Genomic DNA, 15,443 nt, shown 5'->3' with positions numbered 1-15,443 from the left:
CATGAAGCGGCTCCTTGGAAATGTCAAAAAATTACTATTCAAAGATTAGTTTGTTCGTTTAGTTTAGTTATATTAACATCTCGTCTTAAAGCGACACTAAGGCGAATTTGGGATGGACTTTGTAATTTTGAACCGCCGTCAGATGACGAGGAAGACACCTGATCTGGCACACCCCTCTCCACACCAGCGGGCCTATCAAAAGAAGGAGCAAAGTACAAATATCTATAGAAGCTATGTGTATGATGCAGGAAAAATTTCTAACCCGAATTTATTCAAGAGGTCATGACAGATCATACCTATTTCATTCCCCATTTATATGTCACCTGATACTTATTTCAAAGAAGCATCATAGGAAAATGTGTTCCTTCTTTAAAGTTCCAACAGCTTTCAAGACTCTTTGCATGTATTAAGCGAACAAAGTCAATTCCATTTTAAACAATCTTTGTATTGGAATATATCCGAGAATTATCGTAAATGATAGGTTGTTCCATAGCTATGTTGCAACAAACTGTTAGTATATATCAGTTTGAGAAATATTCCTGGTTCTTCCCTTTAAGTGCTATTTATAAAAGGATATATTTTAACCAAAAAAAGAATGTCTTGATCATCGATCTACACAATGACTTTAAAGTTAAAGTAGTTATCTAATAAATTTTAATAACATATTTCAGATCATTATGATTTTTTTAGCTGTTTCTGCTTTCAAAAATCGAAAAGTTTGAGGGAAAAATATTATGAGAAGAGAGCTGTTTAAAATTGTCTTTCTCACAAGATCGAATTTAGATTTTGAATTTTTACCATCTCCTAAAGTAGCATTTATGAAAACAAAAATAAAATTATTTTTATAGTAATATTTTAAATATTATCTTTAATTTGTTCATGTTGATTTTCTAGGTGTATTCATTTGGCATCATAATTTCAGTATATTAGTATTGTTCGTTATTTTTTGGTTTGTTAATATTTAATGTTGTATTACTTAGACTTTTTGAGCTACACATTAGAAAGAGAGTTTCGTATCGTATTGGCCTTTGACAAAACTCAATAAGCTATAAAATTACCGATCTGATGTCATCATTTGACAGTTATTATTCACAGTTTGTTTTTAACTGAAATTGTTAATCACTAGTCATGAACTGTATCCCTCTTCTGCTCGTGTGACAAAGGTCAAGTGAGCTGTATAAATTCCATTTTGAAGCCAATTGCATTTGTTGAGGAAGGAAAAGTGACAACTATTTTAGCGTAAAATAATGTACAATTTAATATTATATAACTCGCACAGTTATGTCTGCCATGGGATAAAGGTGTCATGTGAATGTATTACATTCTTTTCTAATTTCGATTGTTAAATTCCTTTCTTATTGTCATGTTTTAATTCGTTGCTCTTCATCGATATTATTTTAATTCATATGCTTATGAAGAAATACTAGAAGTAATTTAGAATATGTTTTTTACTAATACGTGATAAGATATTCTCTTGGAGTATTGTAAGTATTCTACTCATCTTTTCATAGTTTTTCAATTACTCTTTCGACAATCGAGTGCTTAAATGCTAAAAACTAGCCGGATTACTTTTAATACTTTATATTTATAAATTGTTACGTTTTTATATTGAAATCGTACTTCAAAATTTCAAAAGACATGAACAAACAGTATTTCAAAGAGAATTTCACGACCATAATTTAGACATCAATGGAATTTCTTTTATATATATAGTTATTATTGATTTTATCTCATTCAACTTACACAATACACTCTGAGCAATCATGTTTAATTGGGGAGAGTCTGATAAACGTAATTTTTTTCTATTATATTTGCTCATTGAATTCGATTTTAACTACACAAATTTATTTTATGAAGCTTTAGATACCAAATGTATCACACTGATCAAAAGAGCAAAATGGGCAGTATAACGTCTCAGAAAAATCATTTTTCTTATCCATAATTTTACTTGGCATGATTTTATTATATGGAAAAAAATAAGATCCCTTCATCTTTTATCATTATATCACTCATAACCCTACAGTGGCAATTATTTACATTCAGGTAAGTTGAAAAACAATTATTTGCATTCATGTGCTTTGAAAAATCATTTTAGGCATTCTTCTTCAATGATTGAATGGTAATCATTCACGCTTTCTTTCAATGGTAACAATGTAGAAAGTAAAAGGAAGATCCAAATGTGATCATTAAGTCCATCAGCTTTTCAATCCCTGCCTGACATGACCAACTTCTTAAGAAAAGATCATTAAGAATCATTGTAATGAAAAGAATATATCCATATGTATACGAACTTGGGATGAAATCATGTCATGGTAAAGTCATATTGATGTTGCCATTGATAGTTATAGAATAAATATTATTTCTTATATTATGTGAAATTCCTTCATCTATTATTTTAGCTAGCATAGTCCAAAGGTAATTGCGCTGAGACGAGTCTTTTCGATAGCATGCTTAGATGGAAAATCATGATTTTTATTTTAGTTTGTCTTTTACAATACTACAATGAAGATAAGTAGATAAATTTTCATGGGAATGGTATTTAAATTTTAAGATACATTGTTAACATTTCCTTATTAGCTTTTAGTCAAGATTACAACTTTCTAGAATTTTTAGTTGTTAAAAATATGTATTTATAAATAGTAATAAATTATTTTAAAAGTGAAAATCAATTATATAAACATGAAGATGCAGACGGTGAATTATTCCTCCCAAAATGATCTCTATATACTTCATATTTTTCCTTCCATATCAATCCTAGGATCTGCCATATATTTGTTCAAAAATAACATTGACTTGCAATTCAAATAATAGAAACCAAATAATAGTAGACTCTATTATTCCAATAAAGTCTGTCTTTCTGCATTTCTTTTTAAATGTCTGCCCTTTTATCATAATGACTTGAAATTTAACTCCTGAAAACGTATATAATGGATTATTGATATAATAGTACTTTCATGATGAAACATTAAAAACCAACTCATTAATTAAATCTCTGGTACAACAAATAATACCTGAATTCTAAAAATTTAGAATGTTTAGACTCAACAATCTTTTTCTGAAAAATGTACTTGCATTTTCTTTTCTTAAGTACTCCAAAAAATTATAATTACAATAACTTATTTCACTGTACTTGTTTCACATAAAAGTAATGATTAACTAAAATGCTATTATTTATAACAACTTTCTTTTTTTTAATATTATTTATTTTTAATTTATGATCACATATGAGCGTTTTATAAATAACTGCAAAGAAACGTGGGAATAAGTCTTATGACACTCGTCAGCAGAAGCTAAAAACCTACAGTTCATCGACTCTATAATTTTCCTCTTCGAATTTATTTTAAATGAGAATTTTATTACTTATAGTTAAAACATTTTAAAATTTTTTTACTTAAAACTTAAATCTTCCGTTTAACCGGTTCTACTATCAGATGGATCTAAGTGATAGTTAAAACATTTTAAAAAATTCTTTGAACCTGTTTTGTATTCACACATAGTTAACCAAAATGCGTTATAACTTAACAGCTCTGATTTCTTTTAGTAAAAAGAAGAAGAAACCCAGCAACATACTACTTTTTTTTCTTTCAACAAAATGCGCCTGAAAAAAATTTTTGATTGCTTAAACTTTAAAATTATTTATTAAATCAAAATACAATCCATTTTCGAACCTCTGATGATATATCTATTGTTTCTGAAAAAAAAAATATTAACTACTTTTCAGAAACAATAAAATTTACTTCATTGCTTCTTCACCTAGAAACCTATTGGAAAAACTATGAAAATTGTAAACTTTGACTCCGTCCTTTTTACATAGTTCTTTAATCATGTTTTCAGACAGAATAAGCCTGTTAAACAAACCTTCACCCTAATAAATTATCACTTCATCACTGAAGTATAATTTTATATATTCCTGAAAACCTTCCTTCTAAATAATTATTATTATAATATCATGCTTTCACAAAACATTTTGCCTGAAAAATCGCTACTAATTACAGCAGTGTTGGAAAATCAATTTACTTAATGATTTGCGTTCATTCACTTTGACCCATTAAACGTGCAGCCAATGCAGAACGTGACGGATTTTAATGGAACTGTGATTCTATTCCCCTAATAATTTCGATTAATATTGGAAGAAGACATATTAATCTATGCATGCTTAATGGAATACTTACGAAATTAATTGGTTCAGTTGCTTAATGGAAGTTTTCACTTCAAAAGAGTCAAATAATTTACGAATGGATACAGAAACTGTTTTCTTTTACCAGTTTTCTTTTGTAACAGAAGCATTTAATGAGAAAAAAGAATTTTGAAACATTTTAGAACTTATAAAGTATTTTCCTCATTGTATGCTTTTATATTAAATAAATTAAGAGACTTCATGTATTTTTTTATATTGCCGCATTGAAAAAGAGACAGTCGAATCTCCGTGACCGAATGGTCATAGCACTGGTCTCATAATCAAGAGATTGTATGTTTGAATCCTGCTAGAGACAATGCGATTCATTGTTTGTGTAAATATTTAATTCCTTGATTTTATGTTTTCCTTTATTTCATGTTCCAGAAGATTCTGGGCATTTCTTTAGTTTACCAGACAAGTGTTCTAGACTTTTCTTTAGTTTACCACACAAGTGTTCTGGACTTTTCTTACTGTCTCAAGAAAAGAATTCTGGAACTTTCCCTGCTAGCAAAAAAGCAGAAGATTTGTCAGTTACTGTATTCTCAGTTCAGAGTTGAGTCAATAAATTGCTTTAGCTCTACTCTTGTGTGTGTCATTGAGTTACACACTAAAGAACCTACGTGATAATATGAATAATCCCCTCTTAATAATTTTTTAAACTAAAAAGATTCAATAATAGGGCACAGAAATAAAATTTTTAGATGTAAATTTCATTAATAAAATATCCTTCTCTTTTATATAGTGCCACTAAAAAGCTATTAAGTGATTACTATAATCGGTACCGAACATAATATTAAATGGAATACATAATTTTTTTTATATTGTAATTCCTAAGGTTTATATCCATCAATATTTATACGCGCCCATTTGTTTAAAAAAAGACATCTTTGTTACTTTTTAATAATGGAATATGTTTTATTTTAAACAATTATTACGACTAAAAGAAGGGCCCACATTTTTCAATCAATTTTAGCACCGTTTGTTTTCGCAACATAGAAACTCGAACAAAAATCTCAATAACATTCGGTAACTAAGAACATTGCTTCTTTTATCGAATATTTTAGATAACCCGGAAGTTCAAAAATATAAGTAAAAATTATTATGCGCCATTTTCACAACAAATCAATTTCCTTTGCAAGGAACACTCTTTTTTATTATTATTTTTGTTATGTTTTGCAGCTGAATAGGGTCTATAATGATTTCGAATGCCGGAAGTAAAGTCATAAAAGAAATATAAAAGTTTTTGCGACGTTTATTTTTTATATTTTGTAAAAGAAAGAAGGCAACATTCGATCAATAATTGATAAATATTCTAATGAATTCTTAATTTGGACTAAAACTGTTTGCCAGTACTTACATTTAGGTTTTTAATAAATAATTTCCATCTGTAAGCTTTAAATATTTTTATAAAGCATTTATTATTTGATATTCTCAAGTTTAAGAGTTCTATATATTTAATCTTTATAAAATTACTAATTATATCATTTTTTCGTATAAATAAAAAAAATCGGAAAAAAGTAATATTTATAGTATTAAATAAATATTAGACAAATAATAAAAATATAGATACAATTTTCAGATAGAGTTCTGAAATATAATCGCATAAATTTAAATTTTTTTCTGATTGACTTTTTATGGTTTAAGAAGCATTTGAAACAATTTTCATTTCGATATAAAGAATTTTTATTTAAACAACTAAATTCAGAAAATGCGACCCTTTTCAAGCAAAAAAAAAAAAATTACATAAAGTGGACAAACACACATAAATAATTTACATAATAATATTAATAGGCTAATTTATTATTAGCAAATTGCTTAATGTGGCATTATTCAAAAAATTTTCAAAATGCTCTATAGAGTGAGACAGTGAGTCTAGTCTCATCTAATTTCGAACTTAATTACTTCTTGAGTAATATTTTCACTAATATTGCAATGACTTAATGCGTCAAATTTGATTTGGGATTTTGTGATAACAAATGCAGTTTTGTGTCAAAATTTTAGTTTCAATTGATTGAGAAAAACGCATCTAAAACACAAATTCGTTTTTTTATACTATTCACTCGTGTCAGAGATTAATCGCCAAATAATTCGCCAAGGATGACAGGATGCTAAATTTTCTAAAAAATGCTAAATTCATGCCAAAAGTTAATATTTCGTAATTATTGTAGGCACTGCCATGCAAGGGATTTTCTGGCATGACAGATTTATTAAAGTCTGTGCGAGAAAATATAGTAAAACAAAGCAAAAGAAAGATATTGTATTTATTGAAGAAACAACATTTACAAAGAAAATAATTAGATGAACCTTCGTGGTTTCGAAATTTTATTTAAAAAAATATTAATGAAATATATTTTTAATTAATTATTTCCGAATTTAGCCAGTATTATATGGAAAATATCCTTTCTCATGTGTGAAATGTCTAAATGCTAATTTCGCTTCAATATTTTTGAATTTCAACATTGAAATGAAAATTCAATATTGAATGTTTTTATTTATTTTGAAATACTTATTGAATTTTCTCTTTGTGAAAGAGAAATATCATTTTGATAAATAAATTATTTTTTATAACTCCTTTTATTGATATTGATTTAATTTAGCTGAGTGATTGTCGAAATCTGTTATTACAGAAGAAAATGAGCTGTTATTTTGTGTAATTTAAAATAAATATGAACATCTATATTTTAAAATAGATTATAATATTTCTGAAATGTTTACAAAGCACATTAATTACGACTTTAAAAAAATTTTAAGAAATTCAGTTTAAAATTCGGAAGATTGGAAGCCGAAAATCTATTAAAATGCAATCAAGTTTTCCAAAACATTCGAGACTTTTGCGAAATTTTCCTTATTTTCATTACTGTTTTTACCGTTTGATATCAAAAATATTTTAGTTTTAACAAATAAACAAAAGATATTTTTCAAATTTTTAGGTCATTTTTTTTGTCTTGTTTAGTGAAATAAATTTTATCAAGGCGAGAGAGGGCCCTTTGATGTTTTGAAAGGAAATTGAGTAGTCCATTCAAAACTATTTTCCTGCGTTCTTTTCAGAAAATACAAAGGATAATGGAAAAATGATAAGAGATAGAAACTGTTCTAACATCCTCATTTTATAATAGCGATGTTTTGAAAACGGAGGCGAAATAAGTCATATTTAAACAAAACACAACACAAGTAAAAATTTTATTGAAAAAAAGCGGTTGCCACCGTTTTTCTCCTATAAACCTATTATAAATTCATGATTGAATATACAAAGACCAGTTTTATAATTTTCTTTCTCAAAAAAATCTGAATTCTTCGCTTCAGATTGGATTTGTTGACAGTATCATCCCCACCTTCTACTTTTGTTATGTACACTCGGTAACTGAGATACTAATTTAAGATAAGATAAATATGTATTGGGTGAATTAAAGGTACAATTCACTTCTTGGGCACTGCTGATTATTTCGTATTTATGATAAATTTCACGCTGTATTCATAGACTGCCATAGGACTTATTGATATTGGCTTATATCTATAATTTGCATCTTTGGAATAAATAAAAGAAAGTTTTTTCTTCAATTTCATGAAAGCGAAAATAATTTGATTTTGCTGTTTCGTCAGTTTATCTTGGATAACTTTTTTTTTTTTTCGAAATTCTTTGTGTATATTTTTATATAGTGTGAAACGATGACCAATATATATATCTAAAAAATCGCAATTTGACTTTAGAAACGAGAAACATAATGGAAAATAACAAATGCATATTTATGGAAATTTAAGACATTTAAGACGCATTTTCACCGTAAAGTAAGCATTAAATTTTGTAAATGTTTGGAAGAACTTCGTTCTCTATTTCGAAATTGAAAATACAGTTCGCATTGCTTTGATAAAATATTTAAGGTTTCTTAGTATAAGTATTTGCTTAGCATAATAGCGTAACTATTTGCTATCGAAAATATTATATAAATATCTTCATTACTAAATACATTAAAACAACTTTAAACAAATATCTGAATTTGTTGAAACGGGATAAGCACATCTCTCATTTTAAACTAATCCCTTCAAGAAATCTAGGCCGACCATAAAAGCTTCTGTTTAGATTACAGTAACAAAGAGAACATAATTGGATTTTGCCTTTGTTAAATGCTGTAAAAATATTTTTTTAAATGTTTCAATCCATAAGGAGATAATGTAATTCCATAATAAATGGTACCTAAATTAAGGTTAAACGGCACATTGAGGAAAATGAATATATCAGTTTTCAATTTTTGGTATACGTAATAAAGAGAAGGTATTGTAATAGTCAAAAAATTTGAACTCGAGAGTTTGACGAATCTCCATGTTTTAGACCCCCCCCCCCTCCCCGAGTACGAAAAACGCATTTTTGAAAAATATCTGCTTGACTGTGACAAAGATAATTCGAAAACTGTTTGAGTTAGAAGGATGAAATTTGGTTTGAGATGAAATAGCAGATTTGTAGATTTAGATCCAATTTTGAGGAGAATCCGTTCATAAGATGTATTGTTCGGCTATCCGAAAATAAGTTAACATGGCAACTACAGAACGAAGAAAACTAGGCAGATAAAATTCGTTAGATAGATTGAACATCTATAGTGTTAATACCTATCAAATTTTGAGTGGAATCCAACAAGATATTGACCATCTGTCGGTTTCTACTTTTAGAGAAATATAAACAAAATAACTTAAAAACAAATTTATCAAATCTGGTATGTGATTTTATGACTACAAGTGTAGTTTTGTTTCAAATTTTTTTCAATCAGTTGAGAAAAACGGGTTTAAAACACAAATTCGATTTTCGGATGCTGTTAACAGCTGCCAAGAATTATTTGGCAAATAACTCGCCACGGATCACACGATAGTTTCAGTAAAAATTTGAAATTCAGGCCAAAAGATAGTATTTCGTTGCTATTGTTCACCAGAGTAGTGAAAGACGTCCTCTGGGATCGATTATTAGAGAGTATGCGAGAACGTTTTGGTGAGACCATTTCTGTTGGTTTACTGTGTTCCGTATTTCTCCTTAATAACCTGCTGTAATGAAACCTCAGACGAGATATATTTCTCTGCGTCTTTAATTCAAATATATTCTCAAAGATGTGTAGTATCAGTATATGTGTTCAGCGTTACTCGGAATTTAAATACTTTCATGTAGAATATTTTTAATGCCAAAATTAATTTTGTATAACGTTTTATGATGAACACAATACTTTTATTACACCACGCCATTTAATTAACAGCACCTTGGTGGTCACTTGTAATTGTTTAAAGATGAAGAGTCTATCCATTCATTTTGACAGTTCTTTTGTGAACATTTAAATTTAATAGCTTTTTAAAAAATTAAAAAAAATATGAAAAAGAAAATTTTAAAAAAATTTTTTAAATATGAAACAGAAATTTTTTTAAAAAAATTGTGGCAGTGTAGATTAAAGTTTTACTGTTACAGTATTCCAAAAATCGTAATTTTAAATCAGTTTACAAAAATTGGAGATAAACACAAAAGAAAAGTATCTGGTGTCATTACAAATGTAGAATTTGTATTTTAAGTTATCATTAAATTGTTTCTATTAAGATGATTTGTTCCAAAATTATCGGAAAGTCTTAGTTAATTTCTAATTAACTGAATGTTTCAATAACTTTTGAAGCTTTAAAAATGGATGATGCTGTATGCAAAGTTTGGTTGAAGCATGCGGAATCATTTAGAAAAAGGTCTGAAACGTACATAAATAGAATTTATATTATATTTATATTAAGATTATTAAAATTTATATTAAGATTAGGATATTATTTAGAAAAACAGTAATACTATTAATCACTGTAATCTAAAAATATAATTTTTCGGAAAGGTCTCTATCAATTACATTACAGCTGCATTTATAAAAAAAAAACATTTTAGCATTTAAAAAATTATAGTTAGATAATTAATAGATTTAGATAACTAAGACTAATACATTTATATTCTTCGAATGAACAGAAAAGGAATTTAAGTGAATTGGGCATCTCATTCAAGGACATCTAAATCAAGTTCCTATAAAAGGAGCGAAAGAAGTAAATTTTGTAATAGAAATAAATTATCATTTCTTCCGTATGAAATTTTTTTAAGTCCATAAATTCTCATATCATTCGCGATGAAAAAAAGATTCAAAATCTAAGTAAAATGCGATTGTGGTTCGTATCTAGCAATAATGGTTCGTGTGTTTTTATCTATCAGATTTGGCGAAACGGTATCTGAAAAATTCGAGGCTAGAATACTAAAACTCTTGGCTTGACCTTGCTTTATCGCAAGTCTTTTGAGGTCACTAAGACCATTGCTAGAACTATCATCAATTTTCTCCGGCATTTCATAAAGTATTTACAAAAATTTTAATTAAAGAATTATTTTAATATTTTTTTGACGTAGCTTTTTCAATTTACAACATGGACGGAAATATTAAAGGAGATTTGATACATCCATTTAATCAAAAAAAATTTTATTGAATTTATTGGTAAAACAACTTACTAAAAGTTTTGTATGGATTTTCTACCGGCACTAAATAAAAATAAGAATGTGTTTGGAATTTATTAATTAAATTAATATTTAGAAATTTTTGGTGTAATTTTTATGAAACTTTTTTTGAAACTTATATAATCTTAATTATAAATAGCATTCAAATTGTGTGAAACACATCTCAGTTTGCTCAGTTATTTCTTTATATTTTAATTTGTGAAAATGCAGCGCTAAATACTTTTCCTATAATTTTTTTAGAAATTTTTAAAGTGCGTTTCATTACGAAAATTATATACGGATGAAAAAGTAATCATGGAATAAATTATCAATTATACCATTTTTTAATTACTTCCTATTTTTTGATTATGTTATTCATTTTATCTCTGCATGTATCCTTGGTATCCAAAATATTGGGCTGAATTTTCTTTTCACCGTAGTTATTATTCATATCTTTTCATCTGTAATTAGCGGATTTCATTCTACAAGTTTATTTATTTTTTTCCTTGGAAAAGGATTATTTCATTACAAAAATTAATCAATAATTTTCTTGTGAGATATGAAATGCTATAGCCTGCCAGTGTGATGTAATATTTTTCCAAAATGCTCATCAGGAAAGACTGTATGCTTAAAGGTAACAAATTCAGAAAGTTTGGATAAAATATGGTTACTATAAAAAAGAATTTTTCCAAACTTTCAACTAAATTTTAAATTAAAAATTTATAGAAATATTTACATTCTTTTGCAATAATTTAGGAGCGTATTATAACATAAAATACATTTTTTTTTTACTTTAAATTTAAAATAATGCACTTTTCAGTTATACCAATTTTATTTATAAACAATTCCTTTCTTTAGTTTTAATAAATTCTTAAAAATATTTTTAAGTAAAAATCATAAATTCGTTTAAATCAATTAATAAAATCATTTAAATCAGTTTTAATTATAATTTTAGCTACTTTGTTTATATTTGGCTTGCGTTGCGACGATATTAAATACAGTTTTTGCTGTGTATGTTATGTTGCTATATAATTAAGAGTAAATTTTAAAAATATATTAGAAGTTTGAAACAATAATTTCAGGGTGGGGATTCAAATTATCTTAATTTTTAACAAAAATAAGTAAACATGAAAAATTAATCAGACTGTGAGAGATCACTTAGAAACCCCTCAGTATAGATTTCTTTGATCATTTGAAATTATTTCATTCAAAAAATATTTTGTTTTCTTTTATGAGAGTTCTCTAAATGATTTTCAAAAGCTTTCTCAAGATGTATTGTCTGCAGGACATCTCAAATCACAGACTAATATTTTACAGGTACATTTACGAATAACATTATACTATGTTATTCATAATTTCATAATTTTTTCTTATATCTATTATAAAACGTCAATTAAGAGTAGGGCGAAAAAAAGCTCAATAAGGTTTTAAGCTAGATTCATCTATCATTTTATTTATTTTTTTTTAAATTTCCAGTTATATAGCAATAATAATGTGTACACGAAAAGTAAATGCAATATCATCATAACGTGTTTAAGTGTAAACGCAGTATTTATTAAGTATAAGCTAAAACAATAGCAAACTAGACTTAAAAATATCTCAAACTGCATAAAAAGTTGTATGGAAAAAAAATCAATATCATTTTAAAACGTTATTATTTTTATTTTAAAGGCTGCAAATATGAACTATGTGGAATAACATCTAACGCATACATTGGAGAATTGTTATTTTTAATTAAAAATTTAATAACATCTCGAAAAACTTTTTCTTATCCAGCACTTGATTAACAGAGAGCATCTCAGATATGGAAATGAAAATTGTTTGGGATAATGAGGGGTTCTGGTGGTTGCAGAATTGGTATAGACTTAATTACTTCTTACATGAACAAGCTTCCTATGGCAGGGGTTATACCATAGCCGATGATGGCCCTTAGAATTGAACTAGAACTCCCGACTTTGCTTTTATAGTGCTTCGATCATTCATTTTATCTAGATGCTTAAAGGCTGGGTAGAGTCGCCATTTATAGTTATCTAATATCTACTAATCAAGAGGTGTTAACGTGTCAAATTTGATAGCTCTAGGTCCAATGGTCTATCCTATAGAACGTTTTGAATTATTTTTGCGTCATGGTATCATGCATATCATGCGTAAAGAATTGCATGATATGCGTTTCACGGTTTATGCGAAATACATGATATGCAAACATACATATCGCATTCATGCAATATCCATGCCAAAAGAATTTCCTCCAGTTTTTAATAATGAGCGTTTCATGATTTGATAGATCGATCTCAGCCCTTAATGGAAAATATTAATCCCTCCGATGTTTATGTGAGCCTCGCCGCAATCCACTCAGGTGGTCCGTACAGATAGATGTTTAACACCCGACACAGGCTTAGACATCGTTTCTACGCGACAGATGATCTTTCTCTTTGCAAGCATGCGCTCTTTTTGATGTTTCCTTAAGTTGCCTTCGGAAAAGTGTCACGAGGGAAAAAGTAAGCTGGAAATGCGAGGAAATAATTTTTCAAGCGTACGTGACTGATTGATATCTATATGCTATGAATAAATCCATGAGGCTGTTGCTAAAAAAATGGGGTGCTTCAAACCGAAAAAAAATGATTAAAAAAAAAACTTATACCTGTCATTAGAGAGTCACGCATTTTTTGGTTTCGAAACGGAGGGCATTTTGTGGGACTGGTGAATTGTAGCATGAGTACAGCAATTAACAAATAATAAACGTGTAAGTAAGTGTCTGATTCCATTTATCATTTCGACCATCCTTGAATTTTAATATCTTATTCCAAGTGTGAAGCAGAGAGGGGGGCAAGAAAGGGCGCTGTGTCTTTCAAGTGCGGCTCCTCAAAAAGAAAATGTCTCGCAATGCTCAATCTGATTTCAAATAGCATGTAATGACAGAATGTCTTGATACTTCAATCGCATCCGAACATGAATTCTAATAAATGATATTGAATCAACGAGGCCTTTTATTTCTATCCCATTAGATACGAATTAACCATAATTTATTTTCAATTTGAAGGTCATTTCTTAATCTCGTACATCAATGCTTGTCCAGCTTGTAAACAAGATTTTTGGTTCCTTAGATGACATTGAACGCTCAATTTGTTTTAAAATTTAGTTGCTGGTAATTTATAAACAATAAACACCATTTGCATTCCAATATGCTGATAATAATTATACATCCTTAAATGATTAAAGGATTTTCAGAAAAACAAATAAGCTTTTTTTACCAAAAATCATATTAAATTATAATTCATCAGTAGAATCAGTAGCAAAATGTAGGCATTATTGCGAGTTTAATGCGTAGATTATTTTGATAGTTATATCCGAAATAAAGTCTTATTAATAAAATCAGACTACAGCATTATAGTGCTGTATATACTAAAACCCAAATTCAATTCAATTTCATCTGGATAGAATATTCTTCTATTCGCTTTTTTATAAACATTTTGTTATAAAAATACTCCTTTATAATAGTTTTTGAGCATGACTACAATAGATCGTAATAGTAAAGGCTAAAATGGAGAATTCAATTATTTGTATAAAAATTTACATCCACAGAAAGCAACATTTTAGCTTAATTATTACAAAATTACCATCTTTTTATAATGGGGATGATGATAACAACTATCCTCAATTACTTAAAAAAATTCATCAACACCTAGGATACATGGTACAGATAATGAAGAAGAACACACAAAATGTCAATTAGTATTTCCTGACCATATTGTGGTCTCGTGGCACTGTCTCGGCCTCGTGTACCTAGGATCGTGGACTCGAAACTCTCTTCCTATAAATACATGCCATGTATTTGAATATGATGGTAGCTAAATATACTGCCGAAAAACAGACGTCCTCCTGTTAGTATGGCAGAAAAGCTTAAACAGGAGGTATCACTCTCATCATTCATCTGCAATTCAAAATTACGAGGTCAGCTCTAACGTGGCCTTTCTATTGTTTGGGACTCCAAATTAATACAAATAAACAATCTTTTACGTTCAAAAATTTAAGAAATTTAATGCAGTCACTAACTTTATTTTAAAAATCCACGAGATGAATTTCTAGTTTTTCATAACAGTTTCTAATTTTAACATCCAAAAATATAATCACGTACTTTCTGCTCATAATTTACTTGAGTACGATCAATTCATCTATTTCAATCTCTCTGAATTGCGATGTCTATTTTTCAGGGTGATGACGACAGCCGCAGCTTTCACGGCCAGTATAATCTGTAGTAAGATCCCCGGTCTGACACCAGCCCAACAGAAAATGTGCCAGGATCGTCCTGACCTCATAGTTGCAATAGGCGATGGCGCAAGAATGGGTATTGCTGAATGCCAAAAGCAGTTCCGGTACAAGCGCTGGAATTGCACAGCCATTGGAAGTTCCTACGTCTTCGGACACGTTGTAGTGATTGGTAAGTAAAGCATGACTAGGCTGTCACACAGTACTTCATCCGTAACAATCAGTATTCATCAGTATTCATTCGCTAAAATCTTCAATAGTTCATAATTTCGACTTTTGTTAATTAGTACCATTTCATAATGCACATTAAATTGCTGTTTCAGGAAATAACCATTTCATAATCTTTCTCCATTTTTCTTACCAAACATGCATGCATATTCAATTTTTTTTTTCAAGTTATGGGTTTGAATTACCACAATCAGACTTTCTTTTCATTTATCCGAGAAATATTAATGGTTTTGAAAATTCTATTCTTGATCAGAATTTATCCCATCTGGTATATTTATATATATTTATTATATA

At 28.4% G+C, this 15,443-nt stretch overlaps 1 protein-coding gene across 1 annotated transcript in view; it reads left to right on the top strand.

Annotated features, from left to right (window-relative positions):
- The window catches only part of LOC129968641 (protein Wnt-7b-like), a 193,363-nt gene that overhangs the window by 102,560 nt on the left and 75,360 nt on the right, over window positions 1-15,443 (top strand). Inside the window, exon 2 of the mRNA XM_056082736.1 lies at window positions 14,867-15,093. Within this exon, the coding sequence (XP_055938711.1) occupies window positions 14,867-15,093 (227 nt within the window). The remainder of the gene's footprint in view (window positions 1-14,866; window positions 15,094-15,443) is intronic.

The sequence above is a fragment of the Argiope bruennichi genome, chromosome 5 (genome assembly GCF_947563725.1).
Source record: "Argiope bruennichi chromosome 5, qqArgBrue1.1, whole genome shotgun sequence".
NCBI classification, from domain to species: domain Eukaryota; kingdom Metazoa; phylum Arthropoda; class Arachnida; order Araneae; family Araneidae; genus Argiope; species Argiope bruennichi.
The sequence above is the reverse complement of the archived record's forward strand: the minus strand, read 5'-3'. Positions and strand labels throughout refer to the sequence as shown.